The sequence below is a fragment of the Macaca mulatta genome, chromosome 1 (assembly GCF_049350105.2).
Source record: "Macaca mulatta isolate MMU2019108-1 chromosome 1, T2T-MMU8v2.0, whole genome shotgun sequence".
Taxonomy (NCBI): domain Eukaryota; kingdom Metazoa; phylum Chordata; class Mammalia; order Primates; family Cercopithecidae; genus Macaca; species Macaca mulatta.
In genome coordinates this window covers 126,265,080-126,283,255 of record NC_133406.1, presented here as the reverse complement: position 1 = coordinate 126,283,255, position 18,176 = coordinate 126,265,080, and the positions used below count along the sequence as shown (strand labels likewise).

General features: G+C 42.9%; 2 protein-coding genes across 6 annotated transcripts in view; both read left to right on the top strand.

The window, feature by feature from the left end:
• HIPK1 (homeodomain interacting protein kinase 1) overlaps positions 1 to 12,825 on the top strand; it is a 48,891-nt gene extending 36,066 nt beyond the window's left edge. For 2 of the 5 annotated variants that reach the window (XM_015148660.3, XM_001111238.5), the window contains exons 11-16: positions 1,120 to 1,262; positions 2,754 to 2,936; positions 3,425 to 3,631; positions 4,939 to 5,180; positions 6,824 to 6,954; positions 8,008 to 12,825. In XM_015148660.3, coding sequence (XP_015004146.3) covers positions 1,120 to 1,262; positions 2,754 to 2,936; positions 3,425 to 3,631; positions 4,939 to 5,180; positions 6,824 to 6,954; positions 8,008 to 8,496 — 1,395 coding nt within the window. In that variant the 3' untranslated portion in view covers positions 8,497 to 12,825. The remainder of the gene's footprint in view (positions 1 to 1,119; positions 1,263 to 2,753; positions 2,937 to 3,424; positions 3,632 to 4,938; positions 5,181 to 6,823; positions 6,955 to 8,007) is intronic. The other 3 variants (XM_077950770.1, XM_077950753.1, XM_077950760.1) reach the window with 3 other exon arrangements.
• A 1,702-nt stretch (positions 12,826 to 14,527) lies between these two features.
• Positions 14,528 to 17,293, top strand: OLFML3 (olfactomedin like 3). Its single transcript, NM_001261337.2, is given in 3 exon segments — positions 14,528 to 14,687; positions 15,383 to 15,668; positions 15,999 to 17,293. Coding segments are annotated over 3 exon segments (1,221 nt in total). The 5' UTR covers positions 14,528 to 14,573; the 3' UTR covers positions 16,820 to 17,293.
• The last annotated feature ends 883 nt before the right edge of the window (positions 17,294 to 18,176 follow it).

Here is an 18,176-nt window from a genome sequence, read left to right as displayed (position 1 = left end):
ATACTTCTTTTATTTTTTGTTTTGTTTTGTTTTGTTTTAAATTCTGCTTATGGTAGCAGACGTGTTTGCGGTTTCTCTGCTTTGAAGGCTTCTTGTTTGGAACCAGTATTTGTAACAAGTGGATCTGTTACTTGCAGAAATATTTTTAAAACAGTGTGTTGATGGCCTTGCAATTTGAAATTCAAGAAACAGAACCATATGTACCCAGGCATTGTAGGTAATCGTACTGCAGAATTCAAGTTTAAAAAGGAAACTTCCAAATCTGTTTCCATTTTTTTTTCAAAAAATGCCAGAATTTCTGTGAGGAAGAAGTACAGAAAACATTTGTTGCTCAGTTTATTGCAAGTGACATGGCTTTTTAAAAACTAGAAATCATGCTTTCTTGTAGTGATTAGTTTTTATGTGGAAATATTCCTGCAAATGATACATAAAAACATATTTTAGGTAACTATTAGAAACAAAGTATGGTGCTTTCTGCATCTATTTCACAAAGATCTTACTTTTAGCCTTATTTTGAAATTCTATTATGTGGCTATAAATGATGAGGTTAGCTTTTTCTTGCTGGCGTAAGATTTTTTTCCCAAAAGGATTAGGCCTTTGGTCATCCACATCTGGCTCCATTTTCTAAGTACTACCCTTTGAAAAAAGGGAACAGCTCTGCCCTTTGTTTTATGGGTTGAATTGATCTGATATCTTATCTGATTGGCAGTCAGATTAAAAAATTTTTAATCTCCAGGGAGTCCTCTTAAGTCTTTCTACGGATATATTTTAGAATTGTTGCAAAAATGAAACTCCAGCATTTAACCAGCTCTTATCTCTGAACCTTCAGACTCCTTTTCTCTACAGTATAATAGAAGCTCTTAACCGCAGGGATCTTCTTTTCTTTAATACCAGGGTGGTCAGGTTATGGGGGTGAGTGAAAGAAAGCAGTATGTTTTCTTTCCCCATTCATAAGACTTGTAGCTTTGAGCCCCTCTGACTTTTCTTTTTTAATCTCTGCAAGTTAACAATCTACAAGCAGCATCTTTTAAGATATGAATTTTTCTTTCTTTAAAAAAACAGAAGAAAAAGCCAAGAATGAATCAAGTCTGGATGTTTTTTGTGTGTGTTTCCTTACAGCAGGCGTGGCCTGGAGGGACTCAGCAAATTCTCCTGCCTTCAACTTGGCAACAGTTGCCTGGGGTAGCTCTACACAACTCTGTCCAGCCCACAGCAATGATTCCAGAGGCCATGGGGAGTGGCCAGCAGCTAGCCGACTGGAGGCAAGTGTCCTGTGTTACTCTGGGAGATTTGTAAGGGCAGATCCCATAGGGTGGGAGCACTTGATAATAAGGAGAGACTAGTAAGAAAATAAGGAAAATTTGACTCTGTTGGAATCCTTTAAGAACCCATATCAGGCTAGGAGACGGTGTTATAAGAAAACTCTGAATATAGGAAAGCAATAGGTTCTTAAGAATCATTTCTTCCAGATTTTTTAAAGAGAGTCTTAAGTGATTAGAAACCATACAGTGAGATCCTAAAGCCTGATAATCTAGGTCCCCAACTTTATTTTTTATAATGAAAATCCTTTTTTCTTTTTTTTAATTTTTAATTTTTGTGGTTACATAGTAGGTATGTATGTTTATGGGGTACATGAGATATTTTGACACAGGCATGCAATGTGAAATAAGCACATCATGGAGAATGGGGTGTCCATCCCCTCAAGCATTTATCCTTTGAGTTACAAACAATCCAGTTACACTCTTTAAGTCATTTTAAAATGTACAATTAAGTTATTACTGACTGTAATCACCTATTGTGTTATTAAATAATAGGTCTTATTCTTTTTGTGTGTGTGTGTGCCCATTAACCATCCCTACCTCCTCACTAACCCTCCACTACTCTTACCAGCCTCTGGTAACCATCCTACTCTCTATGTCCATGAATTAAATTGTTTTGATTTTTAGATCCCATAAATAAGTGAGAACATGTGGTTTGTCTTTCTGTGTCTGGTTTATTTCACTTAACATAATGAACTTGAGTTCCATCCATGTTGTTGCAAATGACAGGATCTCATTCTTTTTGTGGCTGAATAGCACTCCATTGTGTATATGTACCACATTTTCTTTATCCATTCATCTGTTGATGGACACTTAGGCTTCTTCCAGATCTTACTGTGAACAGTGCTGCAACATAGGAGTGCAGCTATCTCTTTGATATACTTATTTCCTTTCTTTTGGGTATATACCCAGCAGTGGGATTGCTGGATCGTATGGTAGCTCAATTTTTAGTTTTTATAGGAGCCTCCAAACTGTTCTCCATAATAGTTGTACTAACTTACATTCCTACTGTGTACAGTTGTTCCCTTTTCTCCATATCCTTGGCAGCGTTTATTATTGCTTGTCTTTTGGATATAAGCCATTTTAACTGGGGTGAGATAATATCTTATTGCAGTTTTGATCTGCATTTCTCTAATGATCAGAGATGTTGAGCACCTTTTCATATGCCTGTTTGTCATTTGTAAGTTATCTTATGGAAAATGTCTATTCAAATATTTTGCCCATTTTTTGATCGTATTATTAGATTTTTTTTCCATAGAGTTGTTTGAGCTGCTTACATATTCTGGTTATGAATCCCTTATCAGATGGTAGGTACTCAACTTTAAAAAAATAAAATGCAGCTGCATTTTGGCTAATTGCTTTTGATATCTGTTTGGTCCTGATTCTTCAGTGGTTTTGGAATTCACTCTTCTCTCTTTCTTTCTGTTGGTACAGGAATGCCCACTCTCATGGCAACCAGTACAGCACTATCATGCAGCAGCCATCCTTGCTGACTAACCATGTGACACTGGCCACTGCTCAGCCTCTGAATGTTGGTGTTGCCCATGTTGTCAGACAACAGCAATCCAGTTCCCTCCCTTCGAAGAAGAATAAGCAGTCAGCTCCAGTCTCTTCCAAGTGAGTCTGTGTTACAGCTGATAGTTAAAACTGTGCCAATTTGAGAGATATGTTGCCTTGCATTTGGAATATTTTATAGACATATCATATAGATATGAAGCAGCAGGTAGCTGCCAAATTGAGAAAGAGCAAATCATTTCATCTGCACATGTACACCAGGTGTGTCCTGGTTATGATGGTCCTTTCTCTCTGCTGCCACTTTGAATCTGGGGCATTTTATGATGCTTTTATTTTACTTTACAGAGTGAAATTTAGTCCTGGGATAAAGGACTTATAAAAGTAAAATGTCTTGTATTTTGGTGTTCTTGTCCCTGAAACTCTTGCCAGCATGGTGCTTATTTTCATTGGAACTTGTATAGTTAAATGTATTTGCTTAATGATTATGTAAAAAGGAATCAACGAGTAAATTGGAAAGCAGTCTGGGGAAAAGATGTACAATTTGGAAGGCCAAGAACTGAATCATCTTTCCATGTGAACTTTTCCTACAGGTCCTCTCTAGATGTTCTGCCTTCCCAAGTCTATTCTCTGGTTGGGAGCAGTCCCCTCCGCACCACATCTTCTTATAATTCCTTAGTCCCTGTCCAAGATCAGCATCAGCCCATCATCATTCCAGATACTCCCAGCCCTCCTGTGAGTGTCATCACTATCCGAAGTGACACTGATGAGGAAGAGGACAACAAATACAAGCCCAGTAGGTAAGATAAGTGAATGGTTCCTGGCTCTGTTGGTCTTAGACTGTTGGCTTCAGGCAAGTGGGCCCAGTTTGGCCTGTGAAAGAAAGGACCAGCAGGGCACGGTGGCTCACGCCTGTAATCCCAGCACTTTGGGAGGTTGAGGCCAGAAGATCACCTGAGGTCAGGAGTTCAAGACCAGCCTGGCCAACATGGCAACACCCTATCTCTACTCAACATACAAAAATTAGCAGGCCGTGGTAGCACATGTTTGTATCCCAGCTACTCGGGAGGCTGAGGCAGGAGAATCACTTGAACCCAGGAGGCAGAGGTTGCAGTGAGCTGAGATCGTGCCACTGTACTCCAGCCTGAGTGACAGAGTAAGACTGCATCCCCTTCCACCCCTATCCCAAAAAAAAGGGCCGAAGAAAAAGGTATTTTGGAAGCATAGCCTTCGATGGGGCTTTTGGTGTTGGGCATACAGAAGAGGGAATGACCTCTTGCTTTTACCTAAGAAGGTAGGATTCACACGTGAAAGTAACTTAGGAGACTTTACAGAGTCATACATAAATGAAGTTTAAGTGAACTTGGAAGAGAAAATTTAGAATGAATTTAGAGCCTGTTAGTTCAAAAGGACCAATTGTAAGATGGTAGAAGCAATATACAGGAAGTGTTAGAGGTGTGGACTCTGAAGTCATTCTGTCCTGGGTCTGAATCCTGTCTTCACCACTCATCACTTCTTGTGTGACCCTGGGCAAGTTCCTCATCTCCATATTCCTTAGTTCCCTCATTTGCAAAATGGTGTTAATAGTACCTACTTCATAGGATTGTTGTAAGGATTCAGTGAGATGTATGTAGAGCATGAGAGTAGTGCTTGATACATAAGTACTCAGAAGTTAACTGCTGCTAATATTACCGTTATTATTACCATCTTTATCATCATTGTTATCATGGGAGAACCAGAGACAGATCATCTAAGAAACATTGCTTAAAAGGGCAATTGAAGCTCGGTATGGTGGCTCATGCCTGTAATCCTAGCACTTTGGGAGGCCAAAGCGGGAAATCACTTGAGCCCAGGAATTTGAGACCAGCCTGGGAAACATCATGAGATCTCATCACTACAAAAGATAAAAACAGTTGGGCATGGTGGTACACACCTGTAGTCCCAGCTACTTGGGAGGCTAAGATGGGAGGATAGCTTGAGCCCAGGAGGTTGAGGTTGCAGCGAACTGTGATCACTCCACTGCACTCTAGCCTGGGTGACAGAACAAGACCCTGTCACACACACAAAAAAGAACAATTCAATTTTCATGTATTTTTCTTTTCCTCAGCTCTAGCCTGAAGCCAAGGTCTAATGTCATCAGTTATGTCACTGTCAATGATTCTCCAGACTCTGACTCTTCTTTGAGCAGCCCTTATTCCACTGATACCCTGAGTGCTCTCCGAGGCAATAGTGGACCCGTTTTGGAGGGGCCTGGCAGAGTTGTGGCAGATGGCACTGGCACCCGCACCATCATTGTGCCTCCACTGAAAACTCAGCTTGGTGACTGCACTGTAGCAACCCAGGCCTCAGGTAAGTAATATCTTCACAACTTGAGTTGAATTCTCCTTTGATGTGTGTATGCTTAAATATTTTGCCATAATCCACTTATGTTAGTGGTAGAGACCAGTGGTGTAGACATTCTTAAAGAGTCCTTAATTCAGAAATCAGTTCCCTGCACAATGTGAAATTATTTTTGGCCATCACTTTATCTTCCTGTGTTTATTTTGCTTGGATTAATGCACAAATGAGATTGTAGTCTCAGAAACACATTCAGTGCTGATGGGAGAAAGCAGACAAGACCTGTGATATTGCCAGAAGTATTAGGCAATTAGGTTTGCCATAGATGATTTGAATTTGGCAATCGAGATGTAGACAGGACTTGATAATACTGAAAATGACTACAAAAGTGTTTTGGAAAACAGTTATATTCTTAAGATTTTTTTTCTCACCCAGTGTCATAGCAGTGATGCTTTTGTTGGTTTTATTACCAACCCAATTACTTCCATCTTCTTTGCTCTGATAGATACTGGACTTAGGCTCCCTGGTTCAGTTATTGTGTTAGTTGGGTAATAGCTGCAGTAACAAATCCTAGATTTTTGTAGCATAACATAGTACAAATTTACTTCTCTCTCATATAACTTCTTGGTACAAGTGTTTGATTCCTGAGCATCCAGTCAGAAGGAGAAAGTTTGAAGGAGGCACACACATGTTTTAATCTCTTTAGCCTGGATATAAGTGGAAATAGTGAATACTTCTCACATGGCCCCACCTAGATGCAAGTGAGCCAGGCAATGTAGTCTTGTCAAGGTAGCTGCTTTTCAGTGACAACTTCATACCAAGAAAGGGGTTGGTGAAGTTTAGGTATCAACATAAACCTGGGCCATACCTGTAAAAATTATGTTTTATTGTGTATTATCTTACTGCCATAGACGTAAACAGGGTTATAATTTGAGGGTATTGTGTTACGCCTCTGTGTGATTCTTTTCAGAAGTAGACAGTTGTCCCATTGCAGACAAGGGAGAGAGCTTCCTGATGCCAGGCGACTGAACAGAATTATTAGGACCTCCATGCGCTCTTGGGTCCAGAGAATATAGGCTATCACATGAAACACTGAATAGATGCTCTGGTTTTCCTAATGGGAACACAGAAGCAAGCAAAATTTCACATTCAGCTGTCCTGTAATTTCTTAGAATTTGAAGCCAGTTAAGTGCCCAAGATATAAGTTTGCCTTCTTTTAAACCCTCTTGACACTTTAATATCCTAAGAATTACCAATAGCTTTCTCAGCTTCATATTGTCATTTCTGTGCTTGTTTAATCCCTTCCTACATAAAACTATAAACTCTTAGAGAGAGGGACGGTGTCTTAGCATATTTGTATTTCCAGTCCTTCCTTGTATATAACAATATTATACTATTGTATATAATCAATATTATAATATTTATAATATTGATTTAAGTGAACAAATCTCCTATGTGGAGATTTGTGCCAAGACAGAAAAGAAATGGGTGATACAGGTTATTTTCTTCTGGGGTAAATAGAATTGAGGAATTAAGACATACATGAGACCTTAACGCTTGCAAACTGCATACAAATGTGGACTAATTAATATGATGCCATCTGAGGTTAGCTCAGTGATGTCTACTCATAACTATTAAGCTTGATGCTTTTTTAGGTCTCCTGAGCAATAAGACCAAGCCAGTAGCTTCAGTGAGTGGGCAGTCATCTGGATGCTGTATCACCCCCACAGGGTATCGAGCTCAACGCGGGGGGACCGGTGCAGCACAGCCACTCAACCTTAGCCAGGTAAGCGCTACGGGCTACTGCCTTCTCTTTGGGCCTTGCACTGTTGTTACTTTCTGGAGAACCCTGCTTCTGGCTGGATGCTGAATAAAGCCAAATGAAGCCCCTTTTGTGTCAAACAATTTTGTGTTCTATGGCTTACGTCGTACCGCATGTGCTGCATCTCATCATTCACTTTTTGTGTTTGGGATGTACATTCTAGGTTTTCCATCAAACCTCCCTAAGTCTACCATGGAAGGTTAGAGAAACGTCTGGGATTTAGAAAGAGCGTGGGAAGTTTAACCATGTCAGTGATAGGCGTATGCTTTGAGACCAGATTCTCTTTATCCCTCAGGCCATAAGTAAGCTGATCCTTACCTTGTTTACTTGAGTCAAGAGACTGAAAAGCTCACTGGCCACCAAATTCAACTGGTTTTAGGTCCTGCTTGTTGCTGAAGTCTGGGATTTGGGACTTCCCCACTCTCCGAACATCCCCTGCCCCAACCCACCCTTCTACTTCTCTCATTACTTTATTTGTGTTCATTCTTAGAGGCTAAAATTCAAGTGCTTGTATGATGTCCACCAGTAGTGAGAAAGTTCAATATGAGAGAGAGAGTGTGAGAGCACATGCAAGTGAAAATGTAAGTTTGAGTTAGTGTATGTATTTTAGGCTCCACATTTCAAGAGGGGTATGAAGAACTTAGAGGAGAAGAACAAAAGAAAGCAATGGTAAGAAATAAAGGTTAGGAAAAATTCAAATTTACTGATGCCAGAATAGGGTGAGTTGAGTCACCAGTTATTAAATTGCAGGAGTGGGGAACCCTGTGATCTCTTGATTCTCCCTCTTCCTGTCATACTTATAAGCAAACTGCTGTTACCTGAGCCAGGTTAGGATCTATCTTGCTAAGAGGCAGAGGGAGGGGTGGCTGATTTCTGACAGCATTCAATGCCAGTCTGGGAGATTATGTGTTATACCCATTCGGAAACAGTACAAGTCAGGACCTGAGCTCTTAACTTGGCCTTTCGTGCCCTGAACCAGAGTGACCTCAAGATTCCTCACTTCCTTCTTTCTTCCAGAACCAGCAGTCATCGGCGGCTCCAACCTCGCAGGAGAGAAGCAGCAACCCAGCCCCCCGCAGGCAGCAGGCGTTTGTGGCCCCTCTCTCCCAAGCCCCCTACACCTTCCAGCACGGCAGCCCACTACACTCGACGGGGCACCCACACCTTGCCCCAGCCCCTGCTCACCTGCCAAGCCAGGCTCATCTGTATACGTATGCTGCCCCCACTTCTGCTGCTGCACTGGGCTCAACCAGCTCCATTGCTCATCTTTTCTCCCCACAGGGTTCCTCAAGGCATGCTGCAGCCTATACCACTCACCCTAGCACTTTGGTGCACCAGGTCCCTGTCAGTGTTGGGCCCAGCCTCCTCACTTCTGCCAGCGTGGCCCCTGCTCAGTACCAACACCAGTTTGCCACTCAGTCGTACATTGGGTCTTCCCGAGGCTCAACAATTTACACTGGATACCCGCTGAGTCCTACCAAGATCAGCCAGTATTCCTACTTATAGTTGGTGAGCATGAGGGAGGAGGAGTCATGGCTACCTTCTTCTGGCCCTGAGTTCTTAATATTGGGCTATGGTGAGATCCTCCTTTACCCTCTTGAAACTTCTTAGCCAGCAACTTGTTCTGCAGGGGCCCACTGAAGCAGAAAGTTTTTCTCTGGGGGAACCTGTCTCAGTGTTGACTGCATTGTTGTAGTCTCCCAAAGTTTGCCCTATTTTTAAATTCTTTATTTTTGTGACAGCAATTTTGGTACTTGGAAGAGTTCAGATGCCCATCTTCTGCAGTTACCAAGGAAGAGAGATTGTTGTGAAGTTACCCTCTGAAAAATATTTTGTCTCTCTGACTTGATTTCTATAAATGCTTTTAAAAACAAGTGAAGCCCCTCTTTATTTCATTTTGTGTTATTGTGATTGCTGGTTAGGAAAAATGCTGATAGAAGGAGTTGAAATCTGATGACAAGAAAAGAAAAATCATTACTTTTTGTTTGTTTATAAACTCAGACTTACTTGCCTATTTTACTTTAAAAGCAGCTTACACAAGTCTGTATTTTTACTATCAGGCATTTCTCCTCAAAATCTCATCTTCGTTTATTGGACATTTAAACTTACAGAGTTTCAGTTTTGTTTTAATGTCATATTATACTTAATGGGTAATTGTTATTTTTGCAAAACTGGTTATGTATTACTCTATGTTACTATTGGGATTCTCTCAATTGCTCCTGTGTGTGTTATAAAGTAGTGTTTAAAAGGCAGCTCACCATTTGCTGGTAACTTAATGTGAGAGAATCCATATCTATGTGAAAACACCAAGTATTCTTTTTAAATGAAGTACCATGAATTCTTTTTTAAATTATTTTTTAAAAGTCTTTCTCTCTCTGATTCAGCTTAAATTTTTTTATTGTAAAAGCCATTAAGGTGGTTATTATTATATGGTGGTGGTTGTTTTATTATATGCAAAATCTCTGTCTCTTATGAGATACTGGCATTGATGAGCTTTGCCTAAAGATTAGTATGAATTTTCAATATTACACCTCTGTGTTTTGCTCATCTCTCCCTTCTGTTTTATGTGATTTGTTTGGGGAGAAAGCTAAAAAAACCTGAAACCAGATAAGAACATTTCTTGTGTATAGCTTTTATACTTTAAAGTAGCTTCCTTTGTATGCCAGCAGCAAATTGAATGCTCTCTTATTAAGACTTATACAATAAGTGCATGTAGGAATTGCAAAAAATATTTTAAAAATTTATTACTGAATTTAAAAATATTTTAGAAGTTTTGTAATGGTGGTGTTTTAATATTTTACATAATTAAATATGTACATATTGATTAGAAAAATATAACAAGCAATTTTTCCTGCTAACCCAAAATGTTATTTGTAATCAAATGTGTAGTGATTACACTTGAATTGTGTACTTAGTGTGTATGTGATCCTCCAGTGTTATCCGGGAGATGGATTGATGTCCCCGTTGTATTTAAACCAAAATGAACTGATACTTGTTGGAATGTATGTGAACTAATTGCAAGTATATTAGAGCATATTACTGTAGTGCTGAATGAGCAGGGGCATTGCCTGCAAGGAGAGGAGACCCTTGGAATTGTTTTGCACAGGTGTGTCTGGTGAGGAGTTTTTCAGTGTGTGTCTCTTCCTTCCCTTTCTCCCTCCTTCCCTTATTGTAGTGCCTTATATGATAATGTAGTGGTTAATAGAGTTTACAGTGAGCTTGCCTTAGGATGGACCAGCAAGCCCCCGGGGACCCTAAGTTGTTCACGGGATTTATCAGAACAGGATTAGTAGCTGTGTTGTGTAAATGCATCGTTCTCAGTTTCCCTGCCAACATTGAAAAATAAAAACAGCAGCTTTTCTCCTTTACCACCACCTCTACCCCTTTCCATTTTGGATTCTCAGCTGAGTTCTCACAGAAGCATTTTCCCCATGTGGCTCTCTCACTGTGCATTGCTACCTTGCTTCTGTGAGAATTCAGGAAGCAGGTGAGAGGAGTCAAGCCAATATTAAATATGCATTCTTTTAAAGTATGTGCAATCACTTTTAGAATGAATTTTTTTTTTCCTTTTCCCATGTGGCAGTCCTTCCTGCAAATAGTTGACATTCCTAGTAAAATATTTGCTTGTTGAAAAAACATAGATGAGTTTATACCAAAGAGCCTATTGTATTGCTTACCATGTCCCCACACTATGAGGAGGAGTTTTGTGGTGCCGCTGGTGACAAGGAGCTCACAGAAAGGTTTCTTAGCTGGTGAAGAATATAGAGAAGGAACCAAAGCCTGTTGAGTCATTGAGGCTTTTGAGGTTTCTTTTTTAACAGCTTGTAGAGTCTTGGGGCCCTTCAAGCTGTGAAATTGTCCTGGTACTCTCAGCTCCTGCACGGATCTGGGTCAAGTAGAAGGTACTGGGGATGGGGACATTCCTGCCCATAAAGGATTTGGGGAAAGAAGGTTAATCCTAAAATACAGGTGTGTTCCATCTGAATTGAAAATGATATATTTGAGATATAATTTTAGGACTGGTTCTATGTAGATAGAGATGGTGTCAAGGAGGTGCAGGATGGAGATGGGAGATTTCATAGAGCCTGGTCAGCCAGCTCTGTACCAGGTTGAACACCGAGGAGCTGTCAAAGTATTTGGAGTTTCTTCATTGTAAGGAGTAAGGGCTTCCAAGATGGGGCAGGTAGTCAGTACAGCCTACCAGGAACATGTTGTGTTTTCTTTATTTTTAAAAATCATTATATTGAGTTGTGTTTTCAGCACTATATTGGTCAAGATAGCCAAGCAGTTTGTATAATTTCTGTCACTAGTGTCATACAGTTTTCTGGTCAACATGTGTGATCTTTGTGTCTCCTTTTTGCCAAGCACATTCTGATTTTCTTGTTGGAACACAGGTCTGGTTTCTAAAGGACAAATTTTTTTGTTCCTTGTCTTTTTTCTATAAGGGACAAGATTTGTTGTTTTTGTAAGAAATGAGATGCAGGAAACAAAACCAAACCACATTCCTTCCCCTAGTCCAATAAGCAGATACCACTTAAGATAGGAGTCTAAACTCCACAGAAAAGGATAATACCAAGAGCTTGTATTGTTACGTTAATCACTTGACTAGCAGTGTGTGGCTTTAAAAACTTTTAGAGATTTTTCAGTCTTAGTGTGCAAACTGGCATTTCCGATTTTCCAACATAAAAATCCACCTGTGTCTGCTGAATGTGTATGTATGTGCTCAATGTGGCTTTAGATTCTGTCCCTGGGGCTTAACATTGTTGGCCCTGACAGGAAGGGAGGAAGCCTGGTGAATTTAGTGAGCAGCTGGCCTGGGTCACAGTGACCTGACCTCAAACCAGCTTAAGGCTTTAAGTCCTCTCTCTGAACTTGCATTTCCAGCTTCTTCCTTTCCAGGTGAGAGAAGAAGCGGGGAAGGGTTCAGTGTAGCCACTCTGGGTTCATAGGGACACTTGGTCACTCCAGAGTTTTTAATAGCTCCCAGGAGGTGATATTATTTTCAGTGCTCAGCTGAAATACCAACCCCAGGAATAAGAACTCCGTTTCAAACAGTTCTGGCCATTCTGAGCCTGCTTTTGTGATTGCTCATCCATTGTCCTCCACTAGAGGGGCTAAGCTTGACTGCCCTTGGCCAGGCAAGCACAGTAATGTGTGTTTTATTCAGCATTATTATGCAAAAATTCACTAGTTGAGATGGTTTGTTTTAGGATAGGAAATGAAATTGCCTCTCAGTGACAGGAGTGGCCCGAGCCTGCTTCCTATTTTGATTTTTTTTTTTTAAACTGATAGATGGTGCAGCATGTCTACATGGTTGTTTGTTGCTAAACTTTATATAATGTGTGGTTTCAATTCAGCTTGAAAAATAATCTCACTACATGTAGCAGTACATTATATGTACATTATATGTAATGTTAGTATTTCTGCTTTGAATCCTTGATATTGCAATGGAATTCCTACTTTATTAAATGTATTTGATATGCTAGTTATTGTGTGTGATTTAAACTCTTTTTGCTTTCTCCCTTTTTTTGGTTGTGCGCTTTCTTTTACAACAAGCCTCTAGAAACAGATAGTTTCTGAGAATTACTGAGCTATGTTTGTAATGCAGATGTACTTAGGGAGTATGTAAAATAATCATTTTAACAAAAGAAATAGATATTTAAAATTTAATACTAACTATGGGAAAAGGGTCCATTGTGTAAAACATAGTTTATCTTTGGATTCAATGTTTGTCTTTGGTTTTACAAAGTAGCTTGTATTTTCAGTATTTTCTACATAATATGGTAAAATGTAGAGCAATTGTAATGCATCAATAAAATGGGTAAATTTTCTGAATCGTGGCTGTTTTTGACTTCTGTTATAGGATATAAAGGGGATCAATAAATGACGTCTTTGAAAGTGGCTAAGCATATTATATTTGAACATCAGTAGAGTACTAGAGACAATTTCATTCTTCATACAAATCTCCATACTGGAAATGAACAGGGTTTGGCAGGGAATACTTCCCAAGAATGCAGTGTCCAGGGCCCTTACTTCACATCATCTGGATCTGACACTTGAAAGAGGTAGAAGACATCTGAGACAGGCTAATTAAGCTTTGTTTCCTAGTGTATTTTGCCAAATAGCAGTAGCAGAATGAAAAGATGAGTCACCACAGGAAGCTGCTATTTTTCCCCTCCTTTCAAGCTGTACCGTTAAGAGTCATGGTCCTTTTTAGAGAAGGAACCTCTCTGTCAGATTCTCTTGATTCTAAAGTGAGTAGAATTTCTCCCGATAAAGAAATAGGGGGTTGTTTGGATCAACGACTGCAGGTCTCTGAGTAAATGCTCTCTTTGATTTTTCTTTTTTTTTTTGACCTGTGTGTCAGGCCATGTCTACCTTATGGTGGCCATTAATTCATTTCGGATGCTCCTGCAGCCTTAGTTGGGGTATGGAAATGAGAAACACTCAGAAATACCCTTTTGGACCCCAACCGAGAGAAATAACCAACAGTCTTTTCTCCCAGTAGTAAGGGGGTCAGAATACACTGATTTAGACTGCAACAACATACATATATGTATATGTATTTCAGATTCCGCCCCCCCCCCCGCAATAAATGAATGTATAGTAAATTAATGTGAACTCATTGAACACTCCTCAGTTTTGGTGAGAGAATATACCTGGCCTCTTTCAAGCAAAGGAAAGCCATGAAAAACAGCGCTGCTCTCAGCCTTACTTCCAGACAATCAAGAGTTAATTTACTAACTTCTCAGTGACCTCTTTTTTTTTTTTTTTAAATCTCAGTTATATTTTCTTCTTGGGCTAAATCAGAGAGATATTTGCATAGCCAATCCAAGCCTATCCAAAGTAGTAATTGGATAGTCTTGGGGGAAATCTGCATTTTAGTGGTGAAAACCCCTGTAAATTCAATATATTTGGCTTTTGTGGAAAATTTTCCTCGTGGGGTGAGTCTAAGCCTTAGTTTCTATATTAATCATGAGAGATGACACTAGGTGCTTAGCACAAGGTGGCGCCAATGAGCTTTAGAATAAGTTGGGCTTGACCACTTGGGCCTTTTTTTTTCCTGCTTCCTCCCCTCAAATCTCACCTCCCCAGCTTCGAGCTTCTACTGAACAAGGCTGAAAACAACCCACTCATTGCAGGGAAGGGAAGGATTAATGAAAGATGTTAGTTTCTTAAGAAGTCAGCACTGGTGAAACTTTCCTGAAACAGGAATGGCGTTTGCTGAGTTTTCTCTGGGGTCTCTGCTTCCTGCAGCTAGCTTTCCTGCTTGACTGCCCAGAGGCCTCTGCCTTTGGGTTTCCATCTCTTTCCCCTCCAGGGGAGCCTACAGCCTAGGCGGGAGGTGGTTAAGGCTTCTGGCTGCTGTGCAATGGGGCCATCTGTGTTTGATCAATCCTGGCGGAAAGGAGGGGGTGGGGATTGTAAAGAGACTGAAAGCATTCCAGAGTAGTGAGAGAGACCCAGAGATCAGAAAGAGAGAAGGCACCGCCCCCACCCCGCCTCCAAAGCTAACCCTCAGGCTTGAGGGGAAGAGGCCGACTGTAAGTTCCTTCTACTCTGGCACCACTCTCCCGGCTGCCATGGGGCCCAGCACCCCTCTCCTCATCTTCTTCCTTTTGTCATGGTCGGGACCCCTTCAAGGACAGCAGCACCACCTGGTGGAGTACATGGAACGCCGACTAGCTGCTTTAGAGGTGAGGGACCCCCTTCTAGCCCAGCCTAGAAGGATTCCAGGTCTATTGGTTCAACCAGTTTGTTAGGGATCTGGGGATAACAAGAAAGGGCTCTGTAAGACTCTACAGAAAATTCTCCCTTAATAAGAGGACCTTCAGAATGACAAGCCCTCCTCTTTCCCCACATAGAAGAATTCCAAAGCAAATAGACTTTTGCGTTTTAACTCTGGGATTAGACAGAATAAGGGGGCAGAGTGGAAACGAGAACCAAGATTGTGGGGCTGCATCTCCGGAGAAGCTGATGATTCTGTTGAAGTTGGAGTTTCCCAGGGAATCTATAATTTCCTGTCTTTTTAACAGGTTGAGATCTGTAGCATTTTAGTTCCCAGAGGATAATTGCTAAGGGAGCAGAGACCTCTTCACACCTTCATGCGCTTAGACCTGCCTAGAGGCTCAGGTGACTCAGTGGCACTGCTCACAGAGAACGCGGGCTGGAGGACATGGAGTCGGAGTAGGGGCCTAGGTGAATCTCAGTTAGGCTCTTTACACATTTAGCACCTCTGCACATCTGGTTTCCTTTTCTGCAGGAATGGAAGGGGATATTGAAGCCTGGCTGAGTTTTCTCTTTTTTTCCCATTCCTGACTCCCGAGTTGGGCCTCTCCCTGCCTGGGAGTTGTAACCCTGCAGCCTCCCTCCTGATCCCCCATCCCTTCAGGAACGGCTGGCCCAGTGCCAGGACCAGAGTAGTCGGCATGCTGCTGAGCTGCGGGACTTCAAGAACAAGATGCTGCCACTGCTGGAGGTGGCAGAGAAGGAGCGGGAGGCACTCAGAACTGAGGCTGACACCATCTCCGGGAGAGTGGATCGTCTGGAGCGGGAGGTGGACTATCTGGAGACCCAGAACCCAGCTCTGCCCTGTGTAGAGTTTGATGAGAAGGTGACTGGAGGCCCTGGGACCAAAGGCAAGGGAAGAAGAAATGAGAAGTATGATATGGTGACAGGTAAATGATCTAAAAGCAGGCCCCTAAATCTCTCAGAACTGATACTCTTCCTTCCTAGCTTCTTACTCTTTTTTTCTCTTTGTCCCAGTCCATTGTGGCTCTGTCTTCTGGAATCTGTTTCAGGGAAACCTCTGTAATGCCAGGTCTATTAAGGAGAGGTTCTGGGGATCCAGGCCGCTGTGGTACCCGCTCTTTCTCAATTCTCCCTAAGAGTGGAGGCATCCACTGGGCAAATGCTCACTATTCTCCAGATCGCCCACCCTGGGGGAGTTCCTGCTGGAGGCATCTAATTCTTGCCTCTATTTCCTTTTCCTGTGCTTTTCTCATCAGACTGTGGCTACACAATCTCTCAAGTGAGATCAATGAAGATTCTGAAGCGATTTGGTGGCCCAGCTGGTCTGTGGACCAAGGATCCACTGGGGCAAACAGAGAAGATCTACGTGTTAGATGGGACACAGAATGACACAGCCTTTGTCTTCCCAAGGCTGCGTGACTTCACCCTTGCCATGGCTGCCCGGAAAGCTTCCCGAGTCCGGGTGCCCTTTCCCTGGGTAGGCACAGGGCAGCTGGTATATGGTGGCTTTCTTTATTTTGCCCGGAGGCCTCCTGGAAGACCTGGCGGGGGTGGTGAGCTGGAGAACACTTTGCAGCTCATCAAATTCCACCTGGCAAACCGGACAGTGGTGGACAGCTCAGTATTCCCAGCAGAGGGGTTGATTCCCCCATACGGCCTGACAGCAGACACCTACATCGACCTGGCAGCTGATGAGGAAGGTCTTTGGGCTGTCTATGCCACCCGAGAGGATGACAGGCACTTGTGTCTGGCCAAGTTAGATCCACAGACACTGGACACAGAGCAGCAGTGGGACACACCATGTCCCAGAGAGAATGCTGAGGCTGCCTTTGTCATCTGTGGGACCCTCTATGTCGTCTACAACACCCGTCCTGCCAGTCGGGCCCGCATCCAGTGCTCCTTTGATGCCAGCGGCACCCTGACCCCTGAACGGGCAGCACTCCCTTATTTTCCCCGCAGATACGGTGCCCATGCCAGCCTCCGCTATAATCCCCGAGAACGCCAGCTCTATGCCTGGGATGATGGCTACCAGATTGTCTATAAGCTGGAGATGAGGAAGAAAGAGGAGGAGGTTTGAGGAGCTAACCTTGTTTTTTGCATCTTTCTTGCTCCCATACATTTATATTATATCCCCACTAAATTTCCTGTTCCTCATTCTTCAAATGTGGGCCAGTTGTGGCTCAAATCCTCTACATTTTTAGCCAATGGCAATCAAATTCTTGCAGCTCCTTTGTTTCATACAGAACTCCAGATCCTGAGTAATCCTTGTAGAGCTCAAAGAGTCAAAACCCTCAATGTTCCCTCCTGCTCTCCTGCCCCACGTCAACAAATTTCAGACTAAGATGACCCAGACCCGGAGCACTGACCTTGTATGGGGGCAGGCCCCAGGAGCAGGCAGCAGTGTTCTTGCCCTCAGAGTGACTTGGGGAGGGAGAAATAGGAGGAGACGTCCAGCTCTGCCCTCTCTTCCTCACTCCTCCCTTCAGTGTCCTGAGGAACAGGACTTTCTCCACAGTTTTGTATTGCAACATTTTGCATTAAAAGGAAAATCCACTACTCCTCTCCTGTGTGTGTTTGGGTAGCCCTCAGATCCAACTTCCCCCTGACCATCCATTTTCTCCCTCCCAACCCATCCGCACTCCTTGAGCCATATTAAGGACTTGGCTGGGCTCACTTTGCTGAGGAAGAGTTTACAGTGAGGCGCCTGGGGGAAGCGGCAGAATCCCGCCACTTTAGGAGGCTGGGCGAAAGGTCTCCTTCCACACCCACTGCCATCCGCAGCAGCCAATCCACAGCAGCCATCCCAGAACCTCAGTGGCACCGTGCCTCTCACTGTGAGACACTGGGGCCCAGGGCAGAGCTTCCAATTCCGATTCTCAGAGGATTTTGAAGTACAAAATGGATGTTAGTTGCATTGCAGTCTAGGGTGGAAACCAGAGCCCTGAATGCCTGCCTGTGTTTTTAGTAAGAACTGAAGTTTCTCCTCTAAAGCGGACTCTGCCCCGCACCCCAGACCTCTCCACTCCCACCTCCAGCGTTGCGCTCCTGCAGGGCCAGGTTGCACAATCGTTCTTGGTCTACACTGCTCTGATTTTCCTGCTGCCACAGCGTCTGCGGTTTGGGCAGGGAGGAGGGGCAGTGACCGTGTCCCAGATGTTGGCCTTACCCGGTCCGCAGCCTATTCCTGCTTTCCTCTTCTCCACCCACATCACCCTCACCTACCCACTCCAGCCCTGAACCTGGCCGGAACCCGTCAGGACTTCTGGAAACTTAACCCTCTCTGGCCCATACCCTGGCCTCTGGGGTTGGATTGTAGAGGGTAATCTGGGGAAGGGAGAAGGGAGAGGAGGAGGAAGGCTCCGGGCTTTGGACTCCAGTCTCCAGGAATCTGCTGATTTCTGCACCAGGCTCCCACCCGGGCCTCACCCTCACTG